Source organism: Haemaphysalis longicornis, unplaced genomic scaffold (assembly GCF_048455015.1).
Source record: "Haemaphysalis longicornis isolate Haplotype H1 unplaced genomic scaffold, Haemaphysalis longicornis Haplotype H1 scaffold_5, whole genome shotgun sequence".
In the NCBI taxonomy this organism is placed as follows: domain Eukaryota; kingdom Metazoa; phylum Arthropoda; class Arachnida; order Ixodida; family Ixodidae; genus Haemaphysalis; species Haemaphysalis longicornis.
The window spans coordinates 67,453,704-67,467,968 of NW_027526385.1; the positions used below are offsets into that span (position 1 = coordinate 67,453,704).

The 14,265-nt window shown below is 48.8% G+C and overlaps 2 protein-coding genes across 2 annotated transcripts in view; one reads left to right on the forward strand and one right to left on the reverse strand.

The window, feature by feature from the left end:
- LOC144139725 (uncharacterized) overlaps nucleotides 1–338 on the forward strand; it is a 30,024-nt gene extending 29,686 nt beyond the window's left edge. The window contains exon 8 of the mRNA XM_077672007.1: nucleotides 264–338. Coding sequence (XP_077528133.1) covers nucleotides 264–338 — 75 coding nt within the window. The remainder of the gene's footprint in view (nucleotides 1–263) is intronic.
- Nucleotides 339–427: 89 nt separating this feature from the next.
- The window catches only part of LOC144139726 (multidrug resistance protein mrp-7-like), a 51,375-nt gene continuing 37,537 nt past the window's right edge, over nucleotides 428–14,265 (reverse strand). Inside the window, exons 12-16 of the mRNA XM_077672008.1 lie at nucleotides 11,618–11,812; nucleotides 9,492–9,650; nucleotides 4,195–4,361; nucleotides 1,611–1,805; nucleotides 428–631 (exon numbers count right to left, since the gene is read on the reverse strand). Coding sequence (XP_077528134.1) covers nucleotides 481–631; nucleotides 1,611–1,805; nucleotides 4,195–4,361; nucleotides 9,492–9,650; nucleotides 11,618–11,812 — 867 coding nt within the window. The 3' untranslated portion in view covers nucleotides 428–480. The remainder of the gene's footprint in view (nucleotides 632–1,610; nucleotides 1,806–4,194; nucleotides 4,362–9,491; nucleotides 9,651–11,617; nucleotides 11,813–14,265) is intronic.

A 14,265-nucleotide genomic window follows, 5' to 3' on the forward strand; every position in this document is an offset into this window, starting at 1 on the left:
TACTCCCGGCCATTATCTACGAGGGACAAGCGTCACCTGCTGCTCCCAAAACGGGACCTCTCGTACAATATGGAGATATTCTGGCCCACTATCGCCAAAGCAGAAGAATATTCCCGGCTCCACATCCGGAGTTATCGAGACAAGAAGCCACCATCCTCCGAAGAATACGAACACCTATCCTCATCGCATCCTTCTTAACGCCATCTACCCCACCATATACCCGGTCCCCTGTAATTTTTGTCCCTTACACCCTATGCCGTCAGTATGGGAGTGCGGACAAACCCCAGGCCTACACCCCCAACCCCCAAGCCAGCCAAGGCCAGGGCATCCAGGACTAGGGATGCCCCCCACCAGGCGGGTGTCCTAACGGCAGCACCAGCGCTCGTGAAATAAATATTTATTCCTCCTACTCAACACACTACTCGTAAATCAGTCCAGAGCCACTCGTTGCGAGTTATTTCTCCAGAACAGCCCTTGGTTTCAGGCGTGGCTGGAACGGAATCCATATCGCCGAGCTGGGAGGTCGATTCCGGCCGCCTGCGTCATTGCCCGGAACGCAGAGTCGGGGTTGGCGGCGAGCTCTGCTACCGTGCCAAACTCGGCCACTCTTCCTTCGCTCATGACGAGAATCCTGCAAAAACGAGATAGCAGATATTTGGAAAATGCAGAGGTTGTTTAAATCTACCGTATCTATTTCGTCTCTAGCCGCTTATTGGCTAGTAGAAGTCCAGTGAGGTCAACCAAAGAGGGAATTTCCATTGAAAATTCATTGAGAATAAACTATTAGATTTTCCTCACTAACGATTAAACAGACAGGAGATCCACCTTTGTCCCAAGGATTGGAAAAGGCACTTTGAAAACCAATGTGTCATCATTGAGGTAGTTGGTGCGGAGGTTAGAACAGCACATGGTGTCTTCTCTTTTGTCGACTGTTGCAGATACAGCAAGGCTCAGACTTCATCCAAGCAGTGAAATAATGCGGTACAAGTAGGTGGGTTAAACTATAATGACGACAATGCCCACGTTTGGAAAAATGCACTTCAACATTCTTTTAATAACTTGCTGCGTATTGTTACCCGAGAAACAGGAATACCAGGAAAAAAGTTAGGAACGATGATTGTGCACTGCGAAGGGCACCAGGCTTTTCAATGCAGCACTTTTACAAAAGCAGCATTGACACGATACCGCTATTGTTGAAAAATTCTTGAAAATTTTGAAAAATCCTTGAAAAATCGTTGAAAAAGAAACGGCATGAAGAGCACATGGATTGACGAAGTGAATGTTGGTGACAGGAGTTCTGACCAATTGAAAGCCACTAATGTTGCTTGTAAAGGGTCTTCCCGGTGTGGTTTTATCAGTCAAGAGAAAACTGAAAGGAGAACTAACATATTGCATGCATTGGAATATGCCCTTAGTAACAGCTTTAAAACGACTGATGTGACGCTTTAGTTTCTGCACGACTTGGCTGCGCGGGGCGATGCCCATCGACCCACAAATCACGGAGTAATGAATATTGCAAAGGTTGCTGTCATCGCTGCACAACACGAACTCCGATTCGGCAGTTTCTCTGATTCCCATAAACAAATGACTGACGGCATCTATTGACCCACCTGTCGCAGTCCAGAACGGTGTTTAGTCTGTGGGCGATGGTGAGCACTGTACATGAGAAGAAGCACTCTTTCAGGGTGCGCTGTATGAGTCTGTCAGTGTCTCCATCCATACGGGACGTAGCCTCGTCCAAGAGGAGCACCCTCGGTGACCGGAGAAGAGCACGAGCAAGGCACACGAGTTGGCGCTGGCCAGCACTGCACCGCCACAAAAAAATTGGAAGAAAAAGATGGTCGTCCTTACCGACAACAGCAGGTAAATTTAAAAGCAAGCACAGCTGTGCGGATATTGGAAGCTTCGAATACCGAAGTGAAGCGAGCACTATTGGAAAACTCCGAATATTTCCGAAGTATTTCGAAATTCTAAAACGAAAAGAAACAGTTGTTTCACTGAACTCGGATACATGAAATTAAAAACTGGAAAAGCGCCACCAAAAATACATGAGAGCTATATTCTTTACAACCAGTTCTGAGTAAAGTTAGACCCTGCATATGTATCACGAAACTTGCGCTGAATAGACATACACAGACGAAGGAAGACGGACGATGAGCAACTCACTCCGTCTTCCTTGGAAGACGGACGATGCGCAATCGTCCGTCTTCCTTCGTCTGTGTATGTCTATTCAGCGCAAGTTTCGTGATACATAATGCACCAACTAGCCCAACAGCACAACATAGACACTGCATATATAGCACTTTTAACAGGTGTAGCACACTTGGAGCACCTGCGATCGGCCGCCGCAATCACGAACCCACTCCTCCGCTAGTCGCGACAGGCTTTCTCGCAGTGCACGGGTGACGTGCGGCTAAACGGCAAGAGGAAGTGCTATGGCATTGAGCCAACTGCACCCCCACGCCCCTCTTTACGAATTCTGATAACGCGGTCGCAAACAGGCCGTCCCAGCCAACACAATTACATAACGCCTGGCTGCATACTCCCGCAATCCCCAAGACCCCCGATTTTCTGAACAAATTATGCGCGAAGTTGAGTCTTTTTTGAACACTTTAATGTTTCTTTATATAAGGTACTGGAAACGCAATGAACTTGTCTAACTTCACGTCCCTGCACAGCATGATGAAGCTTTTTGAGAACCCGGTATTGACACCACAGCGCTCGCAAAGCTGGTTATTGGACGGTGCTCCTCTGTTACTACGCACGGGCACCAGTTTTAGTCTCAACCTTTTGTATACGTTTATAATAGGAATGAAATGCTCTTAACGGAACTTTTATTTAATTTTCTTGTGCGTACGTGCATGTACACTCCTGGCGCAAGTGTTTAAAAATGGTTAGTGTCATGGAAAGGGGCCCGCAAGCAAGTCCGAAGTGAGGTGCCACGAAGGCACGCTCACAAAGGTTTAAAAATCCGGAACATTTTTCGCGCTTTGCATTTACCTATGCGCTGAGTTTCATAACTACTTTTAAAGAGATATGCGTTAATCTCAGCTTTTCAGAATACATTCATAACACTGATACCGGAACACTTGTGGCTGAAGTCACCACAAGAGATGAAAGTTGCGCAATATATCGCCAGTAAAATATATCGCCAGCAGCAGTCTAACTTCTGCATGTTTGTTTTATGCCGTAGAAATATTTGGCTAACCCTTCTAAACAAGGACACACCTGTCCTAATTTATTTTAACAACGCGCAGATTGGACAGACAAAAGCATGATGCATTGCGTTTCGCCTCTGCCACATCAATGGCAGCAATTCTCCAGGATTTTTTTTAATTTTTAAGGAAGGAAGTCTTTCTTGGGGTACTTAAACGCAGAAATTTTAGTACGACTGTATGTCTGTCTGTCTGTCTGTCTGTGACTCGCTTCAGCAATCCGGACAAAGTAACACTTATTCTGCGCAATAGTCTTATATACCCACAGCCTTATATACCCACAGTCCGGTGTCAATGTTCATACTTGTCAATACTGTTGAACAAGAACAAAATATAAGACAAAAAATCAATACATAAGTGATATTTGCAGTGTTCCTTTATTAAAAAAATTATGGAGGCTTGGATTTTGCGATAGATGAAATACTACATCCACTGCAGAAAACCGTTCCCTGCTTTTGCCCACGCTACTATAGCTCCTGGCGGCATTCAAGAAATCAAAAGGCAACAGCAACGAAAGGTTCCACTTGATATGTTCCACGTTCCACTTGGCACGCTTGTGGAGTAGGGAAACGTGGTTCTCAGAAAGGTTGTAGTAGGGTGCCTCTATTCATGCGCGTCTCCGCCGTACGGCAGCGCTGACATCGAAACACCCGGCCTGGAGCAGTGAAACGCGGTACATTTAAAGTACCTTTAGCAAACCTTTAGCGTGTTTATCTTGGGAGGATCGAGACGGGAGAGGAGCAGCGTAAGAGGTGAGAAGGAAACAGAAGGGAGGCATTTACTTGGCAGGTGCGCCAGTAGACTATCATCTTTCGTCGACATTTGCAACGAAAGGAGCAGATACGCGGCCATTTTTTTCTGTCCCAGCTCTATTTTCTCAGCATCTCCAATACGGTAGGGCTTCACGAGGTATGACATCGTGCTCGCTCCCCAGTTGACCCCGCCGTCCAAAAAATGTGTACTCGGGTGCTGCCCATACCTGAGATTCTCAGAGCCATCGTCGATCTCCAGCAGCAGACCCTGCGGATGCTTGGACACAAAGTCTGCCAAATGCGCCTTCCTCAGCGCCTCCCAGATCTGTTCGTCCGAATGGCTACCGGTGGTGTCCAGATTTTCCCGCAGGGTACCTTTCATTAGGTACGGCTCCTGCGTGAAACACGGGAGCTATAGGCATATTACTAATCTAAGTTCTGCTAGTCGCTATGGAGTTTGTCATCGAAGTGAATAACCTAACGCAAGAAGTTGGCGTAACATAAGTATCCTGCAGCGGTAGCGCGCCAGACGTTTTAATTGTGACAGTGCCAAATGAGCGTTAAAAGGAGAAGAATTGTAGAGCATATGTCAATTTCATAAATTGATTGAAAAAACCACTCACACGCACACTATTTGTTAAATTTATTTATTTGTAATATACTGCCAGCCATATGTTGGCAGCCAAGGCAGGAGTGGTTACATATGGATACATTCAGCACTGTGGTGCAGCGGAGAACTCGCGTAGTACAGCGCAACACGTAACCGAACAAGGGAGACAAAGTTTTCTGAGTAGAAACCAACAATCCGAAAAAAATAGCGCGTAACATAGCCGAAAAAAGCACTCTTGGTTAAGTACATCCATCACTACACTTTCTGGGCTACAATGACGCGATAGGAGTACCCTAACAACGGCCATCGCGCACAGGGTCCAGAACTTTTCCTTACGATTGTAAATGAAGCCAAAATGTTTTACGTAAGGTCAAGTTGTACTTCGTGGTAAAACTGTATAGGTTGTATTCACTGGCGTGGGCCGCAAGCGGGCAGCCATGCGCGTGCGCCGCCAAGCGTCTGTGTTTCCAGAGTCGCTCAATGCTTGCTAAGGCAACGCCACACTGGTTACATTGGACTCCACAAGATGGAAGCACATGTCTGTGCTGGCGGCCGAAAAGGCAAAGCACAAGGCTACAACAAGCTGTTCGGAGTTCCAAACTATGCCCAACCGACCGCAAACTAACACCTCGGCGACAAATAAAGTCAAATCTCGATACAACGAATCACGCGGGACCGCCCAAAGTCATTCGGTATTTTGAATATTCTTTTAATAAAAAAGCCGCGGCTCTATGCCAGTGCTCATACGTAGGAGATAAAATGACGTTCCTTGGAAGTATACGCGTGTGCAGACACGCAAACTTCAAAATCAAAACGTTGCACTCACTTCGAAGCAGCTTTATTTGAAGAAATCAGTTATTTTCTTCTAGAGAGCGGAGCACGCACGACGGATTTCACTCTGCGCATTACCTCATCGTGTACATCCTCGCAACGAGCGATGAAAGTGTGGACTTTGGTCATGTGCAGTAAAACATCAATTGTTGAGACTATCTCCTCTTTTTCTGTGTTCTCTGAACCACATACGTCTTCGTTCGTGTCGGTACCATGACTGCTGTCGCTTCTTCTTGCCTGTGTCGCTAGCTGCATTCATCTTTGGTTCTCGCACAAACTTCGCAGCAAGATCACTCACAACAAAGAAATACCTGACCGCACACGTGAATAGCGTGAGAAACAACCCAACCACCGACCGGCCACCGACTGACACCCAAAGCAACGAAAGAGAAAAGGGGCAAAGCCAAGGCTGGGTGGGTTGGTGCACACAAAACTACAGCTTTGTGATGGAGCTAGCAATTGGCAATCAACATGATGGCGATGATAGCTACTCCATTTGGGTGAAGATACACCGAAACGGCGGTTTCTGTTTCACACGAGACTTGTGGCGCTATTACTTTACCTGAATTTGTAAATAATGATGTTCCTCGACTGTAAAGAAGAAACAAATTACGTGCGTTATTCTGAAATATGCTAAAAACTGAAATTCATAGTTCTGAAAAATATTTCCATTGAAAATATAGGCAATCTGGAGGGGATATCAAAACTTTTTGTAAATGGGAAAAATTTGTTAATGTGGGGTTCGTAGTAACGATATTTCAATGTACTGTTACGTGCAGCACCCTACGATCTACTTATCGCCAGTCACATTTGAAATCTGTGCCCGACTAGGGAGAACGGTAAGAATTACACCATCTTCCCGTGGGGAACCATGAGGAGGATGCGAAGCATCATGGGGGTTCCATGTAGGTTCCATTGTATTGCCGTTATGTTGTTTCATTCATCGGAACACGAATGGAAACGCAGTGTGAACCTCCATGTAGAGACAGAGAAATGTAGAGAAATGTAGAGACAGCGAAGAGACCGACACCCGCGTTACCTGATCGAACACCTCCTTGTTCTCGTCTTTCTTTATTGCGTGCTCACGCTCCTACCCCACTGTCCGCCCTCTTCGCCCTCTTCTCTGGTTGAGCTGCAAGGCGCGTGGCGCTTCCGGCCACATCTTTCCCGGAGGAAACATCCTCCTCTAAAGTTTTCAGTTCGTCGTTTCCGTTGACGTTCCGCTTCGCGTGCCTTCGTTGTATCAGTAGTTGACGTAGTTTGAATGAGTTAAGGACATAAGGTGCGTTCGTAGCACATGCTCCCGTCTCGGTTTGTAGCGCAGTGGGAAGAGCGCCACGTACCTCCCATTGCGGCCAGAGACTCGTGGGATCGAAACCGGGCGCCGCCTAACCATTTATTTTTTATAGTGGACTGCGCTGACGTCAGCCCAAACGCTGACGGGGCTGAAGAGACGCGCATGCGCAGTAGAGTGCGGACGGCGGACAACAACAAGGGAGGGAGGGACAAAGCCCCGAGCATCTTCGCATCTAAAAATTAGCAGCAGTGGCTTAGCTTGGCTGTGCCAGGATATACGTAGAGTGAGCTAAGGTTCAGCTGGTTATTCCTAGTTTTCCTCGTTGTCTAGGATTAGCTGTTATCATGCCTACTGCTGCTAAAACGATTTCAAATCCTATCAAGTACAGTCCAGCCCAGTCCAGTCCAGTCACTGCTCTTCGCGCGTGCGCAGCACGGCTCTCTAGGAGCCACGCGAAACTGTTATTAAGCGGCTCCGGCGCAGCGTAAGACTTGGCTACTGCGGAACTGAGGCGCACAGCTAGGCACGCGAGGGCGCCAGTGCGTCTGCGTGGCTGACCGCGGCTATGACGTCACTCCTCTGGAATGCTCACACCGGCGAACGTGCAGGCCAAATTCTCTACACACCCGTTCTCGAAATGGATTGGATTGCAATCCAACACAATCCAATTTAATGCAATCCAAATGCAACCGAAGCCAATCCAATGCAATCCAATCCAATCCAATCCAATCCGATCCGATCCCAACCAATCCAATGCTCCTCACGCTTGCGCAGGGCGGCCTTTCAAGGTCCACGCGAAACTGCTCAACCTCGGCCAGTGTAGCTTACGCTACAAAGTTTCAGAGTCTGCGTATGTGCGCAGCTGCGGGGCAGCGTCGTGATGGACCGAGTCGCGTGCATATGTAAGTGAAAGCCGATTGCCACTCAACGTCTGCCACCTGTTCAAGGACAACAACAGAAATATTGTTGCCGAAAATTTTGCCTTAACTTAAGCGATTTTTTTAAAGGTCGCTTGCGATTCGCCAGCGCTTGTGTCGGCTGGGAAGTACGAGCGTGGCATGGCTCGGTAGACGGCCTCGCATGCACCAGCAGTAGCGCTATACCATCGTATTAAAATCGGCGCACGCGTGAGACATTTCTTCAAAGGCAAATTTGGTTTTTGTTCTCAACCACGCATTATACGCATTTGTGGCGACATTCCGGGTCGCACGCAACTGCAGCGTCGGCCTCTTGTGCGTCGTGTAACTTTCGTTCGCAGCCGCGGTTTCAGTCTCCGGGGATGCTAAGTATTCGAAGGCAAGCAGAGAGCCACTACATGAGGTGACTACGATTAATAACATCTGTCGACGCCCCCACCGAGAATCGTGTTGAAACGCGGCAGACGATGCACGCTGGTGTTTTTTAGCACGAAAGAGTTTTATTCCGGGATACACAAACATTTGAGTGACGTCATATCCGTCACGGAACTGACGCCAGTACAACGAAGCAAGCGGCCTGTAAAGGTGCACCCCTGCACACAGGGTCTTCTTTCGGGGAAGCAATCTTTAGTACTAAAGAGTAAGTTGTACTTTGGGTTGTTCGTTTTCGGGTTTTATATTTCAACATGAAAGTGTATTATGCCGGGATACACCAAGACTTCACTGACGTCATATCCTTCACGCAAATGACGCCAGAACACCTTTGCTGAAGTGACCCGCCAGCAGGACGTCGCTCGCCAAGCACACCCACAAGACAGCCGCTGACCCGCAAATCATGGTCACCTGCAGATTTCGCTGCACATGTCACTTTCGTGTTTTGCCGATTCTATAACCGAGGAATCAACCACAGTTTTTTCTTCTTCGAGATGCAGGCGCAAAAAGCATGCGCAGGCACAGCGATCGCGGCCATGGCGGTTTTCAGTGTTACCAAGCGAAGAAACAGCGCGGTGAACTTCTCAGTGATTCCAATGTATACGTGCGGGCTCCACATGGCTGTGGAATCACTGTGCATACTGTGCGTAACTTCCGCAGGGTAACCAAAGCCATACCCACGCCGTCGATCCCAATTCGGCTTTCCGACGGCCTCAGCAGCCGAAGCAACGCAAAACCCGTACAGCCACAAATCAATGTTTCCAGATCACACAAGAGTAACTTGCGAGGACTGCCTCTCCAACATGCCAGCCTAGTACCTAATGCGGGTGTTTTAAGAATAATTGTGAGTTAAACAACTAACTGATCTTATTCATACAGTATTTGCAACGGCGAAACTGAGACCCCGTGAAACCGGCAACCCCTACGTTACCCGCAAACTTTTGGTGCTCACTGTACGTGAGGACAGATTTTTCAAGAGGATTTAGGTTGAATTCCATGGCAAAATTGTAAACCTACGGTTTCCGCACCTGTGGAATCGCTGTGAGTTCTTTGCGTAGCTTCCGCGGGGTAACCGAAGCCACATCCACGCCGTCGATCCCAATTCGCCTTTTCGACAGCCTTAGCAGCCGAAGCAACGCAGAACGCATACAACCACAAGTGAATGTTTCGAGACTACCCAAGAGTAAATATCGAGGACTGTCTCTCCCACATGCCAGCCTAGTACCTAATCCGGGTGCTTTTACGACGAATCGAGAGTTAATCAATTAACTACTCTTTTTATACAGCATTTGCAACGGCGAAACTGAGACCCCGTGAAACCGGCAATCCCGCACATGGTCCGGGAAATTTTCGTCATGAATGCACGTAAGGACAGATTTTTCACGTTCATTCAAGTTGAATTCTACAGTAACATTGTATACCTACGGTGCCACTCACCTGTGGAATCACTGTGAGTGCCGTGCGCAGCTTTCGCAAAGGAACCGAAGCCACATCCACGCCGTCGATCATGATTCGCCCTCGGGACGGCCTCAGCACCCGAAGCAAGGCCAGGATGAGCGAGGACTTCCCGGCGCCTGTGCGACCCACCACTCCCACCTAAGGGGCGGGGGCAAGGGTGATGATAGCGTCACTAAATACGCTACGCTTAAAGGGACCCTGCAACACTCTTAGAGCAGAGCAAGTAAACCGGCGCGACGCCTAGCTTACACTACCAGAAATACCTGAGCCAAATATTACGCGTGCACGTAAAGCGGTGAGCTCGCAAATCGCTATAAAAGACGCGGAAAAACCAACCGCGCTCTCTTCAGTTCTCCTTATTATGCACCCCTGACATGGCCTAAACCACGTCATTGAGGCCATGTCTGTCCGATCGGCTGTCACTGGTCAACTTTGCGGCTAATTTCTCGCATTTCCTGTGACGATCCGCCGTCGTCGGCGCTGTGTGCGAACCTCTTCTATGCCTGAACCTGTAGGCGCAGTTTTGCCGTTTCTTTTCTGTTTTGGGTGCGCGCGGAGTTTGAGTGATGAGCTCACTACTTCACTTTCAAACAGACCACTCGACAACAAACGTTTATTGCTTAAAAAACGCCCTACCAGCCCAAGCGCACGCTTGTCAGCAGGTAGCTCTGCCTGCTTTTTTGCGGCACCAGACCGGAAATAGACCCCTCCACGTTGCGGAGAAAGGAAGAAAACTCCCCGGCATGAGATATATCGAAGGCCGCAGAAGAGAACGCCGCTTGTCGCTCCCCTTTCCGGGAGAGGTCGCGCAGCTTTCGTCACGTTGTCCGCAGTCGAGTTGAGAGGGAACGAATACGCGCGATTTCTGATCGCGCGTAGTTTCGGTGATAGTGAACGTATTTTCATAATTCTTGCGGGAGGAGACTGCTGGGACAATAGACTTTACCCCAAAATACATTCCTAGTAGTCGATGGTAAGTGCTGCAGGGTCCCTTTAAGAGTACCGCCACTTCGTGCACCCGGCAGCTTCTGGTGGCCATTTTGTTTCTGGCTTGCAGTGTTGCAATCTCTCCCAACAAAACCGCCGCCGGTTGTGACCGGCAGAGTGTGACCGGCCGCTCTAGCGTCCGCGCAGCAGAGAGAGAGTGAGAGGAGAGATGCCCGGAAACAAAACGGCTGCGCCCATACGTAAACAGATATCACGTGGTGCCGACCGACCTATCAAAATCTTGGCGGCACATAACAATGAGAGAACAGAGTGCCGATACTCTCAAAGCCTTTATTTAGTGACGCTAAGTTATGAACTGAAAAGGTCATCCTGCTGCGATATTCCGTTCTCCTATTCTCTCAGGCAACAACCAACAGAGCTCTGCTATTCGTCCTCAGTGCCCAGGTGTCTTAGCGCGGTTTTAGCTCGAATGGCGTGACTTCGAGCCCCAGCGATGCCAGATTTTTTTACTCATTAGGTTTTCAGTGCTTTTCTTAATAGCAGAGCTGTTGAAGATCGAGCCTTTTCGTCCGCCTGGTGGAGGTCGTGCGTCGCGCAGGCGTAGAGGCACCGGTTCCCAGACTCGCCGGTGGCCTCGTACACGGCCTCCGCGATCGGCTGCCGGCGGCGCGCCGTCGGCAGCCGATCGCGGAGGCCGTGCCTCGTAGAAACTGGTTCCCACACCCGCCGATAGGTGGCGCAGTGGTCTCGCAGGAGCAGGTACCCCTCCTTCCCGGTGAGGGAGGTCGAGGGGAGGGAGCTCCCCGCGGCTGACATGTAGCTGCCGATTCGTTAGCGCGAACTACGGAATGTGTGCGGTGACGGCGATGCCGTACTCGCAAGAGCGCCCGTTGACGTATAGAGAACATGCGGCTCCACGGTTTCAGCAGATTTCACACTGGGCAAAACTGTGTTTAATTTTCGTACTGTTAAATGTTCTCTTAGTTGATGCGCATTTTTGGGGGGTAAATAAGCGTGGTTCGACATCCTTTGGTTGGTTTACGAGCGGTGCCCAGCACATCAACACGTTTATTTACCGTTACGCATCGAACCGAGTGTGCTTTGCTTATGCCTATCTTGGAACGGAATATTGTCATCTTGCTGGTGTACATACGTACCTTCTCGTGAGCTTTGATAACGAAGGAGGCATCTTGCAAAACGGCTGGCAGCGAGTCGGGTCTGTAGGATGCCGTGAAGCCTTCGAACGCTATTCTTCCCTCCTCAGGCCAAAGAGCCAAAGTAGAATCCGTGGACCGTACGCTGATTGGTTGCTTTCCTTTCAACCACGCTGTGTCTTTTTCATGGCAGTCGTCCTGCAATGGGGACAGACAGTAGAGCCCAGAAACTTTATGCCCATTTAACGGGAACATTTTTCTCAGAATGCACTTATATATAAAAGTTTCAATGACATTAAACGTTTTTGAACTGAATACACACGTTTGCATAATTGCCAGGAACAAATCTTTTTACGGCGAAGCAGTGTATGGCCAGGATTCAGCAGATCGTCTTCGGCGTCACACCGAGCTTTGACCAACAGTCAGCATGTGAAAAAAAGAGGTGCTAAGGTTCTTCAATTTTGATATCAGAAGGCGTATATCGCTTTAGAGGAACATCTCCCTAGCAATGCATTTGTGTTTAGAGGTGAAGCAGAGTTTAAGGATATCTGTGTATGCTTGGTGTGTGTAAACTGGCTTTCCCGCATTGTGTTCCCCATTTAATTATAGCTTCGATGTTCAAGCAAGGCCACCTACGAAGGGAGTATGATTAGAGCCTCACTCTATGCTCCCCTTTCCTGAGCCGTGTATACTCCTCGCCACGAGCGGCGTCTTTTCCCTCCGGGTAGTACGCCATATTGCGCGCTCTTCGGCGGCCACCTGTACGGTGCAGTAGAGCCTGCGCCGTGACTGGAGTGGCCACACTGTAATTAAACGTCATTGACTCTACCCACCAATCGCATGCGTTTTTAGGGCGCAGCCCTTTGGCGGTAGTCTCTGTGCTGAGCCGCGTTGTCGGCATAACCGAGTGAACGATGGCAAGACCGACAAGTGAAAGAAAAGGGGAACGATGAAAGAAAGCAAAGGAGGAGAGTGTCGCGAAATTGGGAGCGGAGGGTGGTTCACCGTGGCGGCGCGAGCCAGCGCTCTCCCAAAGTGTGCGGTAGGGGAGAGGAGGGGGCAGTAGGCTGTGCCCGCACGAGGCGCTCGACAGCGCGGCGCTTGGCGAGAACGTGAGGGGGCCGTGCGCGTGACTATGATGTGCGCTCGCTTAACTCTTTCGCAACCGCGCCAATTCAAATTCGTTCAATTTGAACGATACTTCGGGAGCGCCTTTTCATAACGTTCAGGCGTTGCTCGAACAAATAAAGGTGTTTGGAGTTAGATCAGAAAATGGTCTTTCAAAATCAGTTTTGTTTTCATTTTGGCAACGAAAACGCGACTTTTGACACGCGTTTGAATCACCTGGCTCTGGAAAAGGGGCGTGGTCATCACGCGTCACTGCTACCAACGAAGAACGCGTGCCACACGTAATTACTCTGCCCCAGCGTTAGATTTTTTTTTTTTGCTATCAGCGCGCGAATGGTGAACTAGAAAACGATTTTGAACCGTCAGGTTCGCACTCTGACTAATAATCCCAGAAATCGGCTGAAAATGTCAAGCAGTGCCGGTTTGCAAAGCAACTTTATGATTTTAGGCAGTTTTATTGCCTGCGCGCACGTTGTTCTAAGTTGTGTGGTGGTTCTACGTACCCCAGGCCATTCGCGAATAGTTTAGAACAGTTCCGGTTTTGTTTTTGAATCGGGAAGGTTTAGCGCTACTACCACTTAGCGCCACTAACACTACCGCCACTACTACGCAGTTACCCAACTTCAAAGCTACCTGCCATGGCGCCTTGAGCGTCCGCGACTGATCCTCGAACAAAGCACGCCGCTCCTGATTTCCCCAAACCCTAGCGAGATTTCTGCGACAAGAACTTCAGATGCAAGTCAAAAGATTACACCCAGTCGCCACATATCTGTTCCGACGAGGACAGCGCTTCAAACTGGCCTTACACACCGCCAGCTGTTCGCCTGCCAGTTTCGTTTACATACGAGGGTATCTACGGGGGTCTAGTGTTGCTGCTTAGTTGAACTGTCTATTCGGATGGAGTCTCCGATAATTTTTTGTACGGTTTCATTTCAAAATGCTAGGTGGCGCTGCAATGGAGAAGGCTCGTTGTGTTGATCTTTTTATCGCGCAACAGCTACTCGGCCAAACATTCCTCCATGCAGCCAAAGTTTGCAGGGCACGATTCTAGCGCATCGCACCTCATTCCTGCAAGCAAGGCTACAATCGCGAGTAAGAAGAAGATAATAAAGCTCAACTTTGTGTTTTGGGAGATAACTGACCGTGAACGTCAACAATTATCAACCACGGAGTTCCGTTTTCAACATCATGTATTTGTTTTCCGCATCGCGTGCTTGTCCCAAATATTGTGCTCGCTGTAAATGTAAAGTCAGTCATTGACAAGATGTTTTTACGTTATGTGGGGACAAATTGGTGCCTCTGATAATATGGAACCGCCAGATTTCTTCCAGGGAACCACCCGAAATTGCACATTTCGAATTGGAGGTTAGGCTTCACCGCATGACATGAGCACCGTGCGTGTTAATATTTTTTTTTTTGTATCTGCAAACTGTTCCGCGCAAGTCGGCATTTTTTCTAGGGCGTGTTTTTGAACTGTTTCCCTAGAAAATGTATACAGTAATTATTTTATACTACCGGTGGAT